Source organism: Buteo buteo, chromosome 5, assembly GCF_964188355.1.
Source record: "Buteo buteo chromosome 5, bButBut1.hap1.1, whole genome shotgun sequence".
In the NCBI taxonomy this organism is placed as follows: domain Eukaryota; kingdom Metazoa; phylum Chordata; class Aves; order Accipitriformes; family Accipitridae; genus Buteo; species Buteo buteo.
In genome coordinates this window covers 29848216-29862889 of record NC_134175.1, presented here as the reverse complement: position 1 = coordinate 29862889, position 14674 = coordinate 29848216, and the positions used below count along the sequence as shown (strand labels likewise).

General features: G+C 46.1%; 1 protein-coding gene across 2 annotated transcripts in view; it reads right to left on the bottom strand.

The window, feature by feature from the left end:
* Positions 1 to 637: 637 nt before the first annotated feature.
* Positions 638 to 14674, bottom strand: part of WIPF1 (WAS/WASL interacting protein family member 1) — a 59111-nt gene continuing 45074 nt past the window's right edge. For both annotated transcript variants that reach the window (XM_075028415.1, XM_075028414.1), the window contains 5 exons: positions 14272 to 14451; positions 12226 to 12999; positions 9243 to 9455; positions 7417 to 7530; positions 638 to 5557 (listed from right to left, as the gene is read on the bottom strand). In XM_075028415.1, coding sequence (XP_074884516.1) covers positions 5502 to 5557; positions 7417 to 7530; positions 9243 to 9455; positions 12226 to 12999; positions 14272 to 14451 — 1337 coding nt within the window. In that variant the 3' untranslated portion in view covers positions 638 to 5501. The remainder of the gene's footprint in view (positions 5558 to 7416; positions 7531 to 9242; positions 9456 to 12225; positions 13000 to 14271; positions 14452 to 14674) is intronic.

Here is a 14674-nt window from a genome sequence, read left to right as displayed (position 1 = left end):
ACAGCATAGAGCTTTTTAGCTCGGGGTTTTAAATGACCTTTCTAATTTCTGAGGAGAAGGTGGAAGTGCAGCCTGAACTTCAGCCTCCTTTGGACTTCCATCAAAGGTCCTTTCTGTGATGAACCCAGTCCAAATTACCTGAAAAGGTTAACATCTGAGATCAAGAACAGGGCTCCAAAGTCAAAAGGAAGGTTTCATTTGTTTGATATTCTCTGGCAGCCTTCTGCCTAGTGAGTGGAGATAAGAGGAACAAAAATCTGTGCTTACCTAGAGTGATTTTCCATGTCACCTCCCCGTGGCAAGTGCCTAGCTTGCCTTGCCAAGAGCCAATGCTCATAGCTCACACAACAGCCATCTACAAGCACGGCGACGCTGACCGTAGGTTTTCAATCATTCTTTATCCTAAACTAAACTCATTATTTCTCCTTATCTGCAGGTGTCTAATCTTCACTGTACGGAGGCCCAAAGTCCTCTGAGCATTACTGCTGCGCTGCTGCGCAACGGCAGGCAGGAGGGGAGAACAACCTGCCCCAGCTCCCGCCAGACTCACTGTCAATGCTCCTGCCAAGGCCGACATGTGTTTCTGTCAAGGAAGCAACTGTGGTTGCTCTCAACGTAACAGTCTGCACCACCAATTAAATAAAAGTAAAATTTATTTGGCATAGGACAGAAAAATAAAGAGAACAAAACCACATACAAAATAAATGTTGAGCAAAAAAATATTCACAGAACTAGATTAATATTTTATAAAAAGCTCAAACTTTAAGCATCTGATAAAAACATGTTACATTCTGCTCAGCCTATGTTTTAAGTTATGTTTCCCTCTCTTTCATAGTCTTGTGTGGCTTTGGAAGCCCAAATTTAGAGGTCTTCCTTTGCATGCATTACTTTACACTAAAGAACCTTTATCACAGACAAACTGTATTTCCAAATGGCAACATACTGAAGGGTTACTCCCTTTTTTAAGACATGCGGTTTCCATTTTTTTCTTTTAGTCTGCCTACCTACCTGCCACGTACTCACTCACTGAGAACATGATACATGTGCCCTGCTTCTGCTGAGTAACTCCAACACTCCCCTTTTTTGCCAATGCTCCATGTTTACATTTTAACTGAATGGTCCAGACACTTCCACCTTATAGGCTGCAAGATCCCTGTTTTCTCCCAATGTACATGAAGAACCATTCCACAAACTAGCTACACTTAATGTGTTACCAGATATCTTAGGTAAGAGATTCTCCATATTTTCTGGTGAATACCATTTGAAAGATTAAAGTTCATACAATATATATTATACAGAGTCAATGTACCGCCATAACAGGTTATTTGCACCTGACTGTGAGACAACGATGTTCACACTATTGTGATGTGGTATTACATACATGCACATTTTATATTGTAATTTGTACTCTAGTATTGATAGCAACATTCAGCCACTTGGTTTTTATTTCCTTGAGCAATCTTCTCCTTTCCAGCATCCTGTGGCTGAGGGGCCCTATCTAGGTCTCTTGACATTTGACACTCTGCTGGAAATAATCCCAGTTTGATCATTCAACTCTATTCTTTGCTTCCAAGGCAAAAAGTACCCTTTCTGTTTCCATACTTCTGCACAGAAAACTGTTGTGTTACAATATATGTGAAGCACGACAGCAGTTTAGTTCCCTCATCCTCTGCTCCAGCAAAGACCTACTTCTAGAAGTGGCATGTAAACAGTTGTTGTTGCAAGGAGAAACTACTGTCCAGTTTTTTAAGTGACAATTTAAGGAACTTCTTTAATAGTTCAGTCTTGCAGAAAAAAACCAAAGTCGTTCTTATGATTCTTTTAGTGTTGGGAAATGCTGGCTTCTAAACAAGAACTTTGCGACCTTATTGAAGTAGTTCATTTACAGAAATACATGCTTCCTGAATCACAGGCTGAGTTTCCTTTAACAACTCTGAACATTAATCACTGTGACCTCTACTCCCAATGGCTGGTGCAGAAAGTCATAACAGACATAACATGTGCTTTTCTTCCAAAAATATTGAGCAGAAATTATTGTCACATGGTACAAAAGTTATTCCCACTTTATTTACTGACTTGAATTAAACAAAAATGAACATCTGTGGCCATTGTCACACAATGCGAGTCTTAGTGATGACATAAAAAGGTAGTTTGAGGTCTGAAGGTTTACAATACAATGCCATTGAAACAAACCCAGTAAATCTTCTGTGCAAGCAGTGAATCAAACTTAGTCCTCTAATAACCTCTGCAACCACACTGGACTCAGCCGGGCTGTATGGACAGCAGCGTGAGACACTGGTTTTGGGAAAGGGTTAAATTTCAAGAGCGATACCAACAACTGATTGTGAGGCTAACCAGTGCCTGCTTACACCTCACCTAAAGACTGATCCAATAGTCTCTCCATACACTGAGCTCAATCTGAAGTTAGCAGACTGAGCACATTGCAACAGCATGACTTGGCTCGAACGCTGTATAATGCTACTGTCGGCACTATTTACATTCGGACTTGGAAGAGCAACACCTATTCATTTTTCTAGTGAGACAGAAAAGTTGACTAAAAAAGTCATAAGGCACCATTGATTCAATCTGTTTTGTATTCTTCTTTTTAACACTACATAGTGAAATAAATACTTTAATACTGATCTTATTGTAAATAGCTACTGATATATGAAGCAATATATTGAATGATAAAATGCTGCATTGTTCTGGAATATATCTAGGGACTTTTATAGGAAAAGATATAAATAGTAAGTTGTTGTTAGGTGAAAAAAATACCTCTTTCTGCATTGTTAAGCTATTTTACATATATGCCAAACATCCATTCTGGGTTTCTATAGTACAAAGAAGTGCTAAAACCCAAGCAGCTCAGGTTCCTTGGCTTGTTGACTGAGGGCCTTTTACACAGCACATTTTAAAGTGAGACTGAAGCTGGTTTGCCAAGTCTTTGGTAGTGGTCCAGAATTTCTAGTCATAAAACCTTGCTCAAAACATCAAATATAGGGTATTTTGAATGATGCAGGGAGTTGGCAGAACAATGTGCAGCATTTTCATTGACTTACTCAAAGTAAAACAGTCATGCTGGAAGCAGGTAAGTTACAAAAAAGGTATAGTTTCTGGAAGTTTGGGGTTTTTTTTTGGCTGCATAGTTATTTGGATATTAATAAGGATTTGGCAGGTCAAGGTACTGAAAATATTGTATTCTTAAATTCAAAATGTTGTTCCTTAGAAAGTTATTAAGTGCTTCAGTTTAAAAACATGAATACAATAATTTATCCTTTAAGTTACTATCCTAAAAATCTTATTTGGACTCCTATTCACATAATAATATCCCAAAGAGGGGCACTTTAAGTGACATCCATAAAATACATATACAAATTCAGTATTGCGCTAGGTCTGATCCCAAGGTGCACCTGTCACATGGAGGTCCCACTAACATCTGTTTAAGAAACCCTTACAGCCACGATCCTGCAATTAGATGTAGATACATCCCTGCGCCTGCGCATTTAATTGCAGGTTCAAGACCATAAATAGTAACTTAATATAGGTCATTAGATATAAAAATGTAAAAAACAGGTACGTAATCAAATGCTATCACAGCTAACAAGATTTTGTAAACAAACACTGAAAAGGCCAAATTAAATCTGATCTGGCCAAATCCAACTCTGTCTCATCCCCTTCACTGTGGCTGTCCAGGCTGTCGGGCAGAAAGGGGATCTGCCCCTCCCCACTGACTGACAGAGCAAAAAGCCCTACGCACAAACGCTTCAGTGGGGTCCAGACTCTCTTCGGCTAAATTCCATAGATTTTCAAGGACTGACTTCATTCTAGCCGCAGAGCGTACTTAGGATCATGTCTCCCATGCTAGAGAAACATTTTCTTAACTTACATGACTAGTTTTTGTTTTGGTTTGGTTTATGGTGGGGGTTTTTTTTGAGCATGGCTGCTGACACAGGCTTGATACAGGGATCCCAAGGAGTACGTTGAAGAAACAGAAACTGTTGAAGAGACAGGAGAAATTTTTCAGAGCTAACCTTCAGACGCCCAATTAACAAAGAGCTATCATTCAGCAATATTTCAAATCCAGAATTATAATCTTCCTCTAATTTCCAAAGGCATTTTATATCCATTTAGATCCATTTGTAAAATGCACTCATACAATGAACTCCTTTCTCATATACAAAATTCAAAAGCCATTAAACATATTAACCAATCGTCACAATGTTAGAATAGTTTACTCTCTCTTCTATTAATGTAAGCCTTGCAGCTCTCTGCAGAGATTCCTTTCAACAAAGTTTGAAAGGACAGGCTTCATGGCAAACTCAGAAGGGCAAATCTTCCCATTTCTCTTGAACCAGTGCAGACAGCAAATTTTGGAGCTGATGCTCCCACTTGAACGCACAAACCCCAGACCTCCCTCACTACATCAAAGGGCCTTCACTTATGCACATTTTTTACCTCAGCTGCTCTACCGTAACGCAGGTCAAATACGGTCTCTCTGAGACTTGTGACCTAAGCCCCGCGAAGATTTTTAAGTCAAAACCCATGATTTAATTGTACCAAAGAAACAACTGGAAAGCAGTCTGTGGAGCACAGGTGTTAGCGATGCTTTACGGAAGGAGCCTGCAACTACAATAATTGCTGCATTTCACCAAGACTACTTTCTGAGGACTCTTCGCATGTAGTCTCAGGTAGACGGCATTACAATAATCCAGGACACAGATGACTGTGGGTTGGTCCACATCAGAGTAGGAAAGAATTAGGTGACTAAAAGCGTAACACTATTAAAAAACAAGGAAAGAGGGATAAAAAGAAGGTATTTTTATGCTGCTGAATTCTTCACTTGTGCTTTTCTTTGAAAGACTCTCTGCAGATAAAAGGAAGGCCAGACACAATCCATCCTCGGGGTGGGATGTGCTATCTATTGTTTAAAATAGGATTTGCTTGGCTAAGCTGAAGTGAAAAGGTTTAGGATGAACTCTTGGTCACCATGTAGTAGGTCTGTGGCTTGCAGAAGCAGATGGGCCAAGTTAGGCATGCAAAGAAGGATCCAGGGGACTCTTGGCTACACGGTTTTCTCCAGCAACTGTTTTTTAAACAGAAAATAGATTGTACTTTATCATTCAAATAATACAGCCACTGTACCCAAAGTGAATGAAACAGCTTTGTTCCAGCTCTCATTAAATTCAAAGCCACACCTCCCATGGAGCTCTCAAGAGGACAGGGCTGGACACAGTAAGCATGATGCACGTATGTTATGCATGGTCCACAAAATGCCTTTCATGACAGCCTGCAGTATAAGCAAATAAAATTTATAGCTTTGAGCAACTATAGTTCATAAGCTGTATCTATTACTTCTGTAATAGAGACTGAAGTTTGTTCCAGCTGACAAGCCAAAAGTGGAAACAAAGCAAAACAGACAACTTTCCAATGATGTGGACAGGAGAGCTGACTCGAAGGAAACTGGAAAACAGACATCGCCCAAGGATGGGCCAGAACCCATTTCACCTTGGTATAGGCGGAAGCGGTGGGGCACCTCTTTCTTTTCGGCCAGAGCCACCTAAAAGAGAAAGAAAGTTTTTTGTGTCACTTCTCCTGGTTTCTTTGAAAGTGGGAGTTTACATCTAAGCCATTAATTCAGTAACTGGTGTAGACCTACTCATTTTTTTGCCTAGCCATTTTACTAAAAAAAATCTTTGTAGAGTTTCTGGTTAGTTTATTAAACAACATCAGAACTTCAAACAGTGTAAAAAAAAGATTTTAACTAATGCTATTCCCAAATGTCTGGAAAGCATATGCATTTTAGTCCTTTGTCCCCTTTTCAAAACACATTGATGGCTCTTGTTAGCCTTACTATTTTATGTGAACACATACCTTCTCAGCGCTACTTTGTCCTGGTTTCAGCCGGGATGGAGTTAACTGTCTTCCTAGTAGCTGGTACAGTGCTATGTTTTGAGTTCAGTATGTGAAGAATGTTGATAACACTGATGTTTTCAGTTGTTGCTCAGTAGTGTTTAGACTATGGTCGGGGATTTTTCAGCTTCTCATGCCCAGCCAGGGCACCTGACCCAAACTGGCCAACGGTGTATTCCATACCATGTGACATCCCATCTAGTTTAGGAACTGGGAAGGGGGGGGCAGTGATTTTGGCCGCTCGGGGACTGGCTGGGTGTCGGTCGGCGGGTGGTGAGCAATTGCCCTGTGCATCATTTGTACATTTCAATCCTTTTATTACTTACTGTTGTCATTTTATTAGTGTTATCATTATCATTATTAGTTTCTTCTTTTCTGTTCTATTAAACCGTTCTTATCTCAACCCAGGAGTTTTACTTCTTTTCCTGATTTTCTCCCCCATCCCACTGGATGGGGGGGGAGTGAGTGAGCGGCTGCGTGGTGCTTAGTTGCTGGCTGGGGTTAAACCACGACATACTTGCAACACATGCAAATTTCAATGAAAGTGGCAAGCTCTAAATGCAGTAACATTTCAAAGCTCTTCACATTTTTCCCAATATGAGGATTTTCATTGCAAACTCATGAAAGGAAACATAAAAAATGCATATATTACTTTGCCTTTCTTCATGGAGTAATACGAATGGGATGAAAGCTAACAGGGCAAAGTGAAAGATCAGAGACTAACAGGAATTTCTGCTCCAAACCAAAACCTCATCATTTGGAAACAGGAGAGAGAGAGAAACATCTGAGTGTACAGATGATTACAGTATAACTATGAGCCACCGATGTCACTGGTTGTGAAAGAGGTAAATTGATCCTTGGGTGTATCAGGCCGAATACCACTAATGAAGATAGGAAACATTTATACTGCTGTAGAAGACACGGTTGAGGCCTGAACTGGAACAGCATGTAACACTGATTGGAAAAGACAAAATCAAACTGAGGTGTATCCAGAAGCAACCCTGATGATCAGAGAACATAGCTTGGAAGAAGAGCATAGTACATCCAGATTTAATCAGCCCAGCAAAACGAAAGTTGAGAGGAGGGTACAACTGTTGTCTTAAAAAATATTAGGGGTTTAACACACCAAGGAGGAAGGGTAACTGAACTCAAGGATGTTAGCACAAGAATGAGTTGTGCATGAATTTAGATGGGAAATGAGGAGGAAGTCCTAGCAGATTTTGTGGTTCTGGCTGCCTGTAGCAGAAGGGTTGACTATATAATGGCAGAGGTGGTCTCTTACAATACATGTTCTAACTTAAAACCCAAATGATTACTCCCTCAAATACAAGTTTAAGAGGGCTTGTGCCTGCAAACCTGCATTCAGTTTTTCCTGTGTGGTGGAGAAGGGTGACCAGGCTGTTAGTCTGAGAAGTTTTGAAACCTCAGCACCCAGTCTTTTCCCCATCCACATTGTTTCTAGGATGATACGCTGAAATTCCAACAGCAGAGGTGGAACAAACTTACCTCTACTTTCATTTCTTGCTAGTTTACTGGGATAACTCCTGTTCACAGGTACATATGGCTCTGGAGGTGGCAAATCAGATATCGGATGAAAAGAAAATCTGCTTTCCCATTCATCTGAAAAAAATCCCATGCAATTTACTTGTTAGTTTTGTGATACAGCTTCAGGAAAGTAAATTGACATTAACATCATGTTTAATACATGTTTTATATTGCAAAATGCTTACATAGCTGAGTATTGAACCAGCATCCTATTGGGAAGTCAGGGAAGAAGATGCTTTAGGTTAGTTTGAGAATGAAAATCCTTATTAACTTTAGCTGATCACTTAGCCAATTTAACGAAAAATCACAGATCAGGAAAACGGCCATAATTCCACAGAAGTAAGTGCTATGTTCCTTTCCATGTACAATAGAACTGCTTTTTTAACATACACATGCATATACATATATATGTGTTACCGGAAATGCATAGTGTCTCCTACTTCAGAACAGTATTTTGTTCCTGGATATAGAATTTTCTGATATTCATACTTCACTGATACACAGAGCTCAAAAGCATCATTAAAAGCACACTGACCTATAGGCAGTGTTTTTTCTTTCTTAATTTTTATATGGGAAAAAGAAAATTTGGGGCCATTATGATAAAATGTACGATGACAGAGAAACCCATATGTAACTAGTGTCAAAAATGGAAAAATACATCAGTTGAAACTATATCTCTTGAGAGTACAGGGGCCCTGTTGATGTACCTACTGAGTCTATAGGATTGCAAAGAATAAAGCAAGCTGATCCGTTTCTTTATTGAAATAATAAGAAATGTTTACGCAGCTCTGTTCTGCACTGGAATTGGAGGCCCAAGGAAGAAAGTGTGGACTATCTTAAACTTTGTCATTTCTTCACTTGGTTGCTTAAGGACTTTGCAACCATAACTTTCTTGCAATATTCTTATATTTTATTGCATAATGTAATGAACAGCTGAGTAACTTTTGCCCAGCAGTTGTACATGTGGTTATTCACTGGGATCCAGTTTTTCTATGTTTACTCCCAATGGTTGCAATTAGGAACCCGTGTGTAAAGGTGCAGGTTCTGAACCCTGCAAATGACTTGTGTAGGAAAAAATGCGTCTGTGACCCACCTGCCTTATCTGATGTGTAAAGATACTTCAAAAGCATGAATTACAGTTTTATTTTCTGCTTGTTTTTTCTAACCTTATAAATGTCAGAAATACCAATTTTGGCCTCCCATAATTAGCTGAAAGATTTATCTGTCCTTTGCAAATAATTAAAAACAATTAAAAAGAAAAGCACGATGAATCTTTAAAACACAGCAATCTTACACCTCACCTTTTCAATAAAGACTAGCAAAAAGAGAGATACTTGACATTTTCAGCAGTGTCCTGACAATCTCTTCCCTCATCTGTTTTTCAGCTTTAAGCTTTTGAGTGATCATCTAACTTGTTCTGACTTCCAAAGAGTCTTAGTGTAGCTATGGTTTGAATTCGTACTAGAGTCAGAACGATCCCTTCAGGCCTTTTTTCTGTATTGTAGCAAAGCAAAGCATGGTAAATACCTTTCTTTTTTTCAGGCTATTTTTCAAAGGGTTATTCTGCAGACTGTATGGACGACTTTGCAGTTCTGCTCTACGTATGGCATATTTACTCTGTTCTTACTTGGCAGGGTTAGTTGAGACCCAAATGACACCTCTGTTGGTCAGAAATCAAAGGTCTGCACTAGAAATAAAGCCTCTATCCCAAACCTTTTTTGACGTATTAAGGCCAAAAGCCACTACACGGTCTCTGTCAAAGGCAAACAACTAAGAGGATGGCTTACCATCACCTGGATCCTGGAAGCCGTTTCTGACAGCTGATGAAGGTGGTGGTGGTGGCGGCGGTGCTGCCGAGCCCGGCCGGTCAGGGGGAAGCGGTGGCCGTGGTCCACCTCTCTGGTTGTCCAGCCCTGCCCGGGAGGGCAGCTGGGGAGCAGCGGGCAAAGCCCGCGAAGTGCTTCCATTCCTGCTTATGGGAGGAGGTGGAGGGAGCGGACCTGGAGCAAGACGAGAGGCAAGCATACAAACACCGTTTGCACCAGGGGTTATTCTGCTGGTGGTAAGCCGCTGCCTGTGTCCCACAGCCTCCTGCTAACAAACTGGAGAGGGTGGGCTGGCTTGGGACCCTCAGCCCGAGGGGGAATTGCCCTCAGCACCCACTCTTCTGCTCTCCAGGGCTCTCTAGGGAGTTGGTGCTGATTTGAAGAGTAGAGATCGGGGGAGCAGCGTATATCTAAGCATAAATACACCTCAGGGCCCATATTCCTACTTCCCTCAGCTACAGAGGCCTCTGTGGAGTGCTGGTCCCTGAAGCCATTTTTAAACGACTCTAAGTTATGTCGGCCACAACGAGCAGAAGTTACAGCTGGAATTCAGGGTACTGTGGAGGTCCAGACCGTAGCCCACTTCCTTTCCATGTACCATTGCAAGGCAAGAGGACACGTGGCAGAAGAGCTCTGCTACCCTCAGAGGCTCTTTGTCCATCGGAGTGGTCCCCTCTGGGTGTCACAGCCAGGGTCTGTGGTGGTGCACAGGGGAATTCAGCCCAGAACTAGCAGCGTTAAGCTGCATGGCATCAGCTCGCTCATTTATAAACATGCGCTGCATGCCAGGTTTTTCAGTAGCTGCTCCCGCTAAACTGGAAACAGACCTCACACGTAGACTGGCATTCCTAGTGTCCGTGTATCTGAGTAACTGGCGCGGTGACATGACAGGTCAAATATGAAGGCACAGCCCATGTAACACCGGACCAGGGTTGCCCTGAGGGCAGGGGAAGGGCGCTTCTCTGAGAGGAGCCAGTCAATAAAGGCAAGCAAGCTGCTGCTGCCAAGGAGAGAGGTACCCATGGTTAGGACATGAGGAGATGAAGCAGAGGGTGGGGAGGGCTATGCCTGTTCAAAGGTCTCACTACCTCTGTTTGGCACAGTTGGGCAACTGACAATTATGTTCATTTTTATGAAATGCTTCCTTGTCCTGATGAAATCTAGCTACAGACATGCACTTAGAAAAAGGGAGCAGCAGATATTGTGTCTCCAGCAACAAGCACTGAAACATGCTTCAAGAAAAATGCTGTGCTTTGTGGGTGTCCTCCCCCCCCCCCTTTTTTTTTCCTTCTTTTTTTTTATAAATTACTAAAGTTTGCCTTCAGGGAATGGTTTCTAAGAATGAGAAGCATTTAGCAACTTTCAGAATAGTTTTGCTTGCTCTCTCTCTAAACCTACCTAAACCGCATCATCTGTATTGAACCGCTGCAGAACAGGAGTATTTACATTTATAATTTATTGCTACCATTCCTTCTACTTATTAAGCCTGCAGAAAGGTAGTGCAGATTTGCTCAAGCCATCTGCCTCAGAAAAGAGCCAACCAGGAAAGCACTGGTGGAAGCAGAGGCCATCACGGAAGAAGCTCTTGGAAGTGTCTCAATAACTGCAGACGCTCTCTGCAGCTTTGATCCACACTCCCAGTCAAATGTGACAAGATTTCTCTGATTTATTTACTGCAGGCTGCGCTGGCATTGTGCCATCCTTTGGGCTGGCAACCAGCTTCACAAAGCACTGTTCCGGGGCCAGTATTTTCTGTGGCTGCACAGCTGCTGCAGGTGCTGTGCTATGGGGGATCCAGGCTGGTTCAAGGAGCTGGAAAGCAACACGGATGCCTGTCACCTGTGGGAGCTCCCATGACACTCATCTCTATAGTCTAGGACTGGGCGGGTTTGAGATGAATCCAGATTTTTGTTCCAAAGGATGAAATGAAAGGCAACTCTATGGAGCTTCCCAGCGTCGCCTTCTGTGCAACACTTCTCCCTTCCTGATGTTATAGGGCCTGGCTGTTTGCGCCTAAACTCTCTCCCCTCCAAAGGGAAAACCTTCAGGTATTAGGAGAGCTAAGTTATGATGTGCAATTCTTAAAAGTTATGAACAACAGTTGTCACAGAGGACAAAGTATATTATGAAATAACTCAAAGGAGACAATTCTATTTTCAGCCTTATTTGAAATCTGCATATGGTAAGTAACAACAGTTAGTCACGCTGTAACAACTGCCATTATATTTAACAACTGTTGGCTAGGTCTTTTATTAAAATAATTGTATTTGGCTGTAAGCGTTCGTGTCTCCCAACACGTAGAAGGTGGGGCTCTGCAAACCTCCATTCATCAGAACGCCACCATTAACTCACGCCAGTTGACGCAGGAAGGCAAACGCTGTCACCTATCAGAAGCTAGATAAAACAGCTTTTTTGCGCCGAAGAACAGAATGGGGGACACACACCCCCACCCCCCCACCCCGTTTGCAGCCCTTTTTAATTACAGTAATTACGAGGAAAGCCGCCGAGACCTGCGAAGGCAGACGTGAGCAGGCTGGCGACGCGCAGTGACTTTCCTTACGCCACCACCCTCCTCGCCGGCCGCAGAACCCCCCGTGCCCGACAGCACCGTCGGTCGCCCACGCAGAGCGGGGGCCGTGCGTGGCGGCGGCCGGCGGGGAGAGGCGCTGCCCCCGCCCCGGGCTCCTCCGGCGCCCCGCTCCGCTCCAAGCCCGACGCCGCGGCCGGAGCTCCCCGACGCCGCCTCCTTCTGGGTCTGTCAGGGCAAGAGATCGGCGGCTACGGAGCTCCGAGGGGCACGGCCAGCGCCACCCTCGGGCAAACCGCCGATTCCATTCCCCCCCTTCCCTAAAGCGCCGCCGCTTCGCCCCGCGGCGCCCAGCTGTTCAACCACCCCCGCCGAGCTCCGGTCCCTCGCCCGCCCCCCCCCACCCCGGCTCCCTACCTGAACGGCTGGGGGGGTCTCTGACGGGCGGCGGGGGCCTCTCGCTGGGCGGGGGGGGCAGGGGTCCGGAGCGGCCCCCCCCGCCGCCGCCGCCGGGGGCCGAGGAGGACCCCAGCGAGATGTTCCTCTGGGGCAGCCGCGGCATCTCGTCGCTGCCGCCGGGGACGGGCGGGACGGGGGGCGGCCCCGGCCGGCTGGGGGGCGGCGGGGGCGCCGGGGCGCCGAGGCCGGGCCGGGGGGCGGAGGGCACGGGCGGCTTGCTGTTCTGCGGCGGCGGCGGGGGCAGAGCCGCCTCCCGGGCGGCCGGCGGCCGGTGCCCGGCGGGGGGCGGCGGCGGCGGCGGCGGCTTGTCCTCCGCCGGCCGGCCCGGGGTGGGCGGCAGCGGCGGCCGGCCGGAGAAGGGGGCCGCCGCGCTGGGGCCGGGCTGCCGGAGGGGCCCGGCCGGCCCCGCGCTGCGGCCGCCCGGGAACGGCGGGGGCGAGGGCCCCAGGCTGGGCTGCCGGCTCACGCCCGGCACCGGCGGCGACCCCCTGTTGTGCAGGCTGGAGGCGACGGGCCGGGGGGTGCTGGGCACCGGCGGCGGCGCGGCCTCGGGCTTGGAGCCGACGTCGGGCCTCGGCGGCGGCATGCGGCTCCTCTGCGGCTCGGGAGCGGAGGTCCGCGGCCCCGAGGGCGGCCCCGGGAAGCGCGGCGGGCCGGTCGGCGGAGAGAAGGGCTTGGCGGCGGCGGAGCGGCCTCCGGGCGGCAGGGCGGGCGGGCGGCCTCCCCCGGCATCTGCGGACAGGGGAGAGGGCATCAGCACCGGTCGGGCAGCGGCTTCGCCCGACGGCGTCCTGGGGGGCTGCGAACACCGAGGGGCAGGGGCTCGGCCTCGGCCTCGGCAAGGGGCCCGCACGCCTTCGGGGCTGGGCGCCCGGGAACAGTTATACCAGCAGCTTTGGTAGCGTCGGGGAACCGCTCCGGAGCAGCAGGTTACCTCCCGATAACGCTTACGAGGGACGACTCCCGAGGGAGCACCGTGGCCGCAAGGAAACGCAAGGGATGCGGCTGCCACACAGCCAGCACTAAGGTGGGGAGGGAAGAAATGGGGCACCAAGAACAAGTGCTTGATGCCATCAACCCGCAAGCAAAGGAATCTTGGCTTTTAAATGATACTTTACAACAGTCTGGCAAAAGGCTCTTTTCAGCCCTTACTAGTAGCTGTTATCTAAGGATGTACTTGTGCTCGTCAGGAAGAAGGCAGCCAGCCTTGCAGTTGAAGAAGTACTGTTCTGTGATGCCAGGAACTTTTGTATTAATACAAGTTCCCAAAATAAGATTGTGACGCAATAGAAAATAATACCAGCTCCGAGAGACTGTTTTGTACGTGTGCTGAAAAATTACGTTAGTCTATAAAATACATGAGATTCATAACACCCTGCAACCCCCATTGCCCAGTCCCCCTTCAACAAGTGTGAAATCCTATGTCCTTAACCTTACAAAACTCACTGGCCCCAGATCGCCTTTGTTTCAAGGGGCACGAGGCTTTGGGCAGCTGTTTTGAAGAAGAATGCAGTGCATGCCCCCAGACAAGCCTCCAGCTGCAGCCTGCGTACCAGCCAGCTGGGATGCCTCATGTGCTCCCGAAGTGGTAAATCATGCTGTTGTGGAGCTGACGCAGATGTACCTTCCATTTGGAAAGTAGATCTTTTTTCCGGGTGCACAAAGGAGAATTAACCTGGAATCCTCTTAAGCTCCCCTCTGTCCTGCACACCCACAGCTAAGGCAGGACCTAGTCTGCCTGACTGTACTTTGCAGGTAGCAATTCAACTTTGCTGAGATCTTTAGTTTTCATCAATAACTAGTAGGATGGGTGGAAAGAGGAGTCTCACTTCTCCCTTGTAAAACCTAGTATTAAAACAAGATTCAAGCTGAAAATTACATTTCCTAAGAGCCTATTATATTTGAAGACTTCTTCAATCCCAGCAGGTAATTTATTGCAGTGCTATGAAGGTTTTAAGCATTGTCATTTCCTTTTTCACACTGGAACTGCAAGGTGTTTCTTACCGGCATCTCGACTCGCAGCAGATCTGAGCTTTGGCATTCCTGCTTGAAAAAGGCCTCCAAGGCCAGGTGGTCCTCCACCACCGAAGCTGCCACCACCGGCACCACCAAAACCCCCGCCGCCGCTGCCACTGCCGCCTCCTCCAAAGCCACCACCGCCACCTCCACCAGGTCCTTTGGGTTCTGTTGGGAAAAAAATCCCCCACATTAGGCAGAGAACCGAGACTGAGCCTGCGAAGTCATCTCTTTCATTAGAGCAACACTTGTAGCTGGGGAAAAATGGACGAGCTTTCAAAATACACAAGTCCTTGTTCAGGTTGGATCATTACAGCTACCATCACCACCACTATTGCACCATGGAAGAGGTGGTGCAATAAACATAGCCACTGTATTTTATTAAGCCATC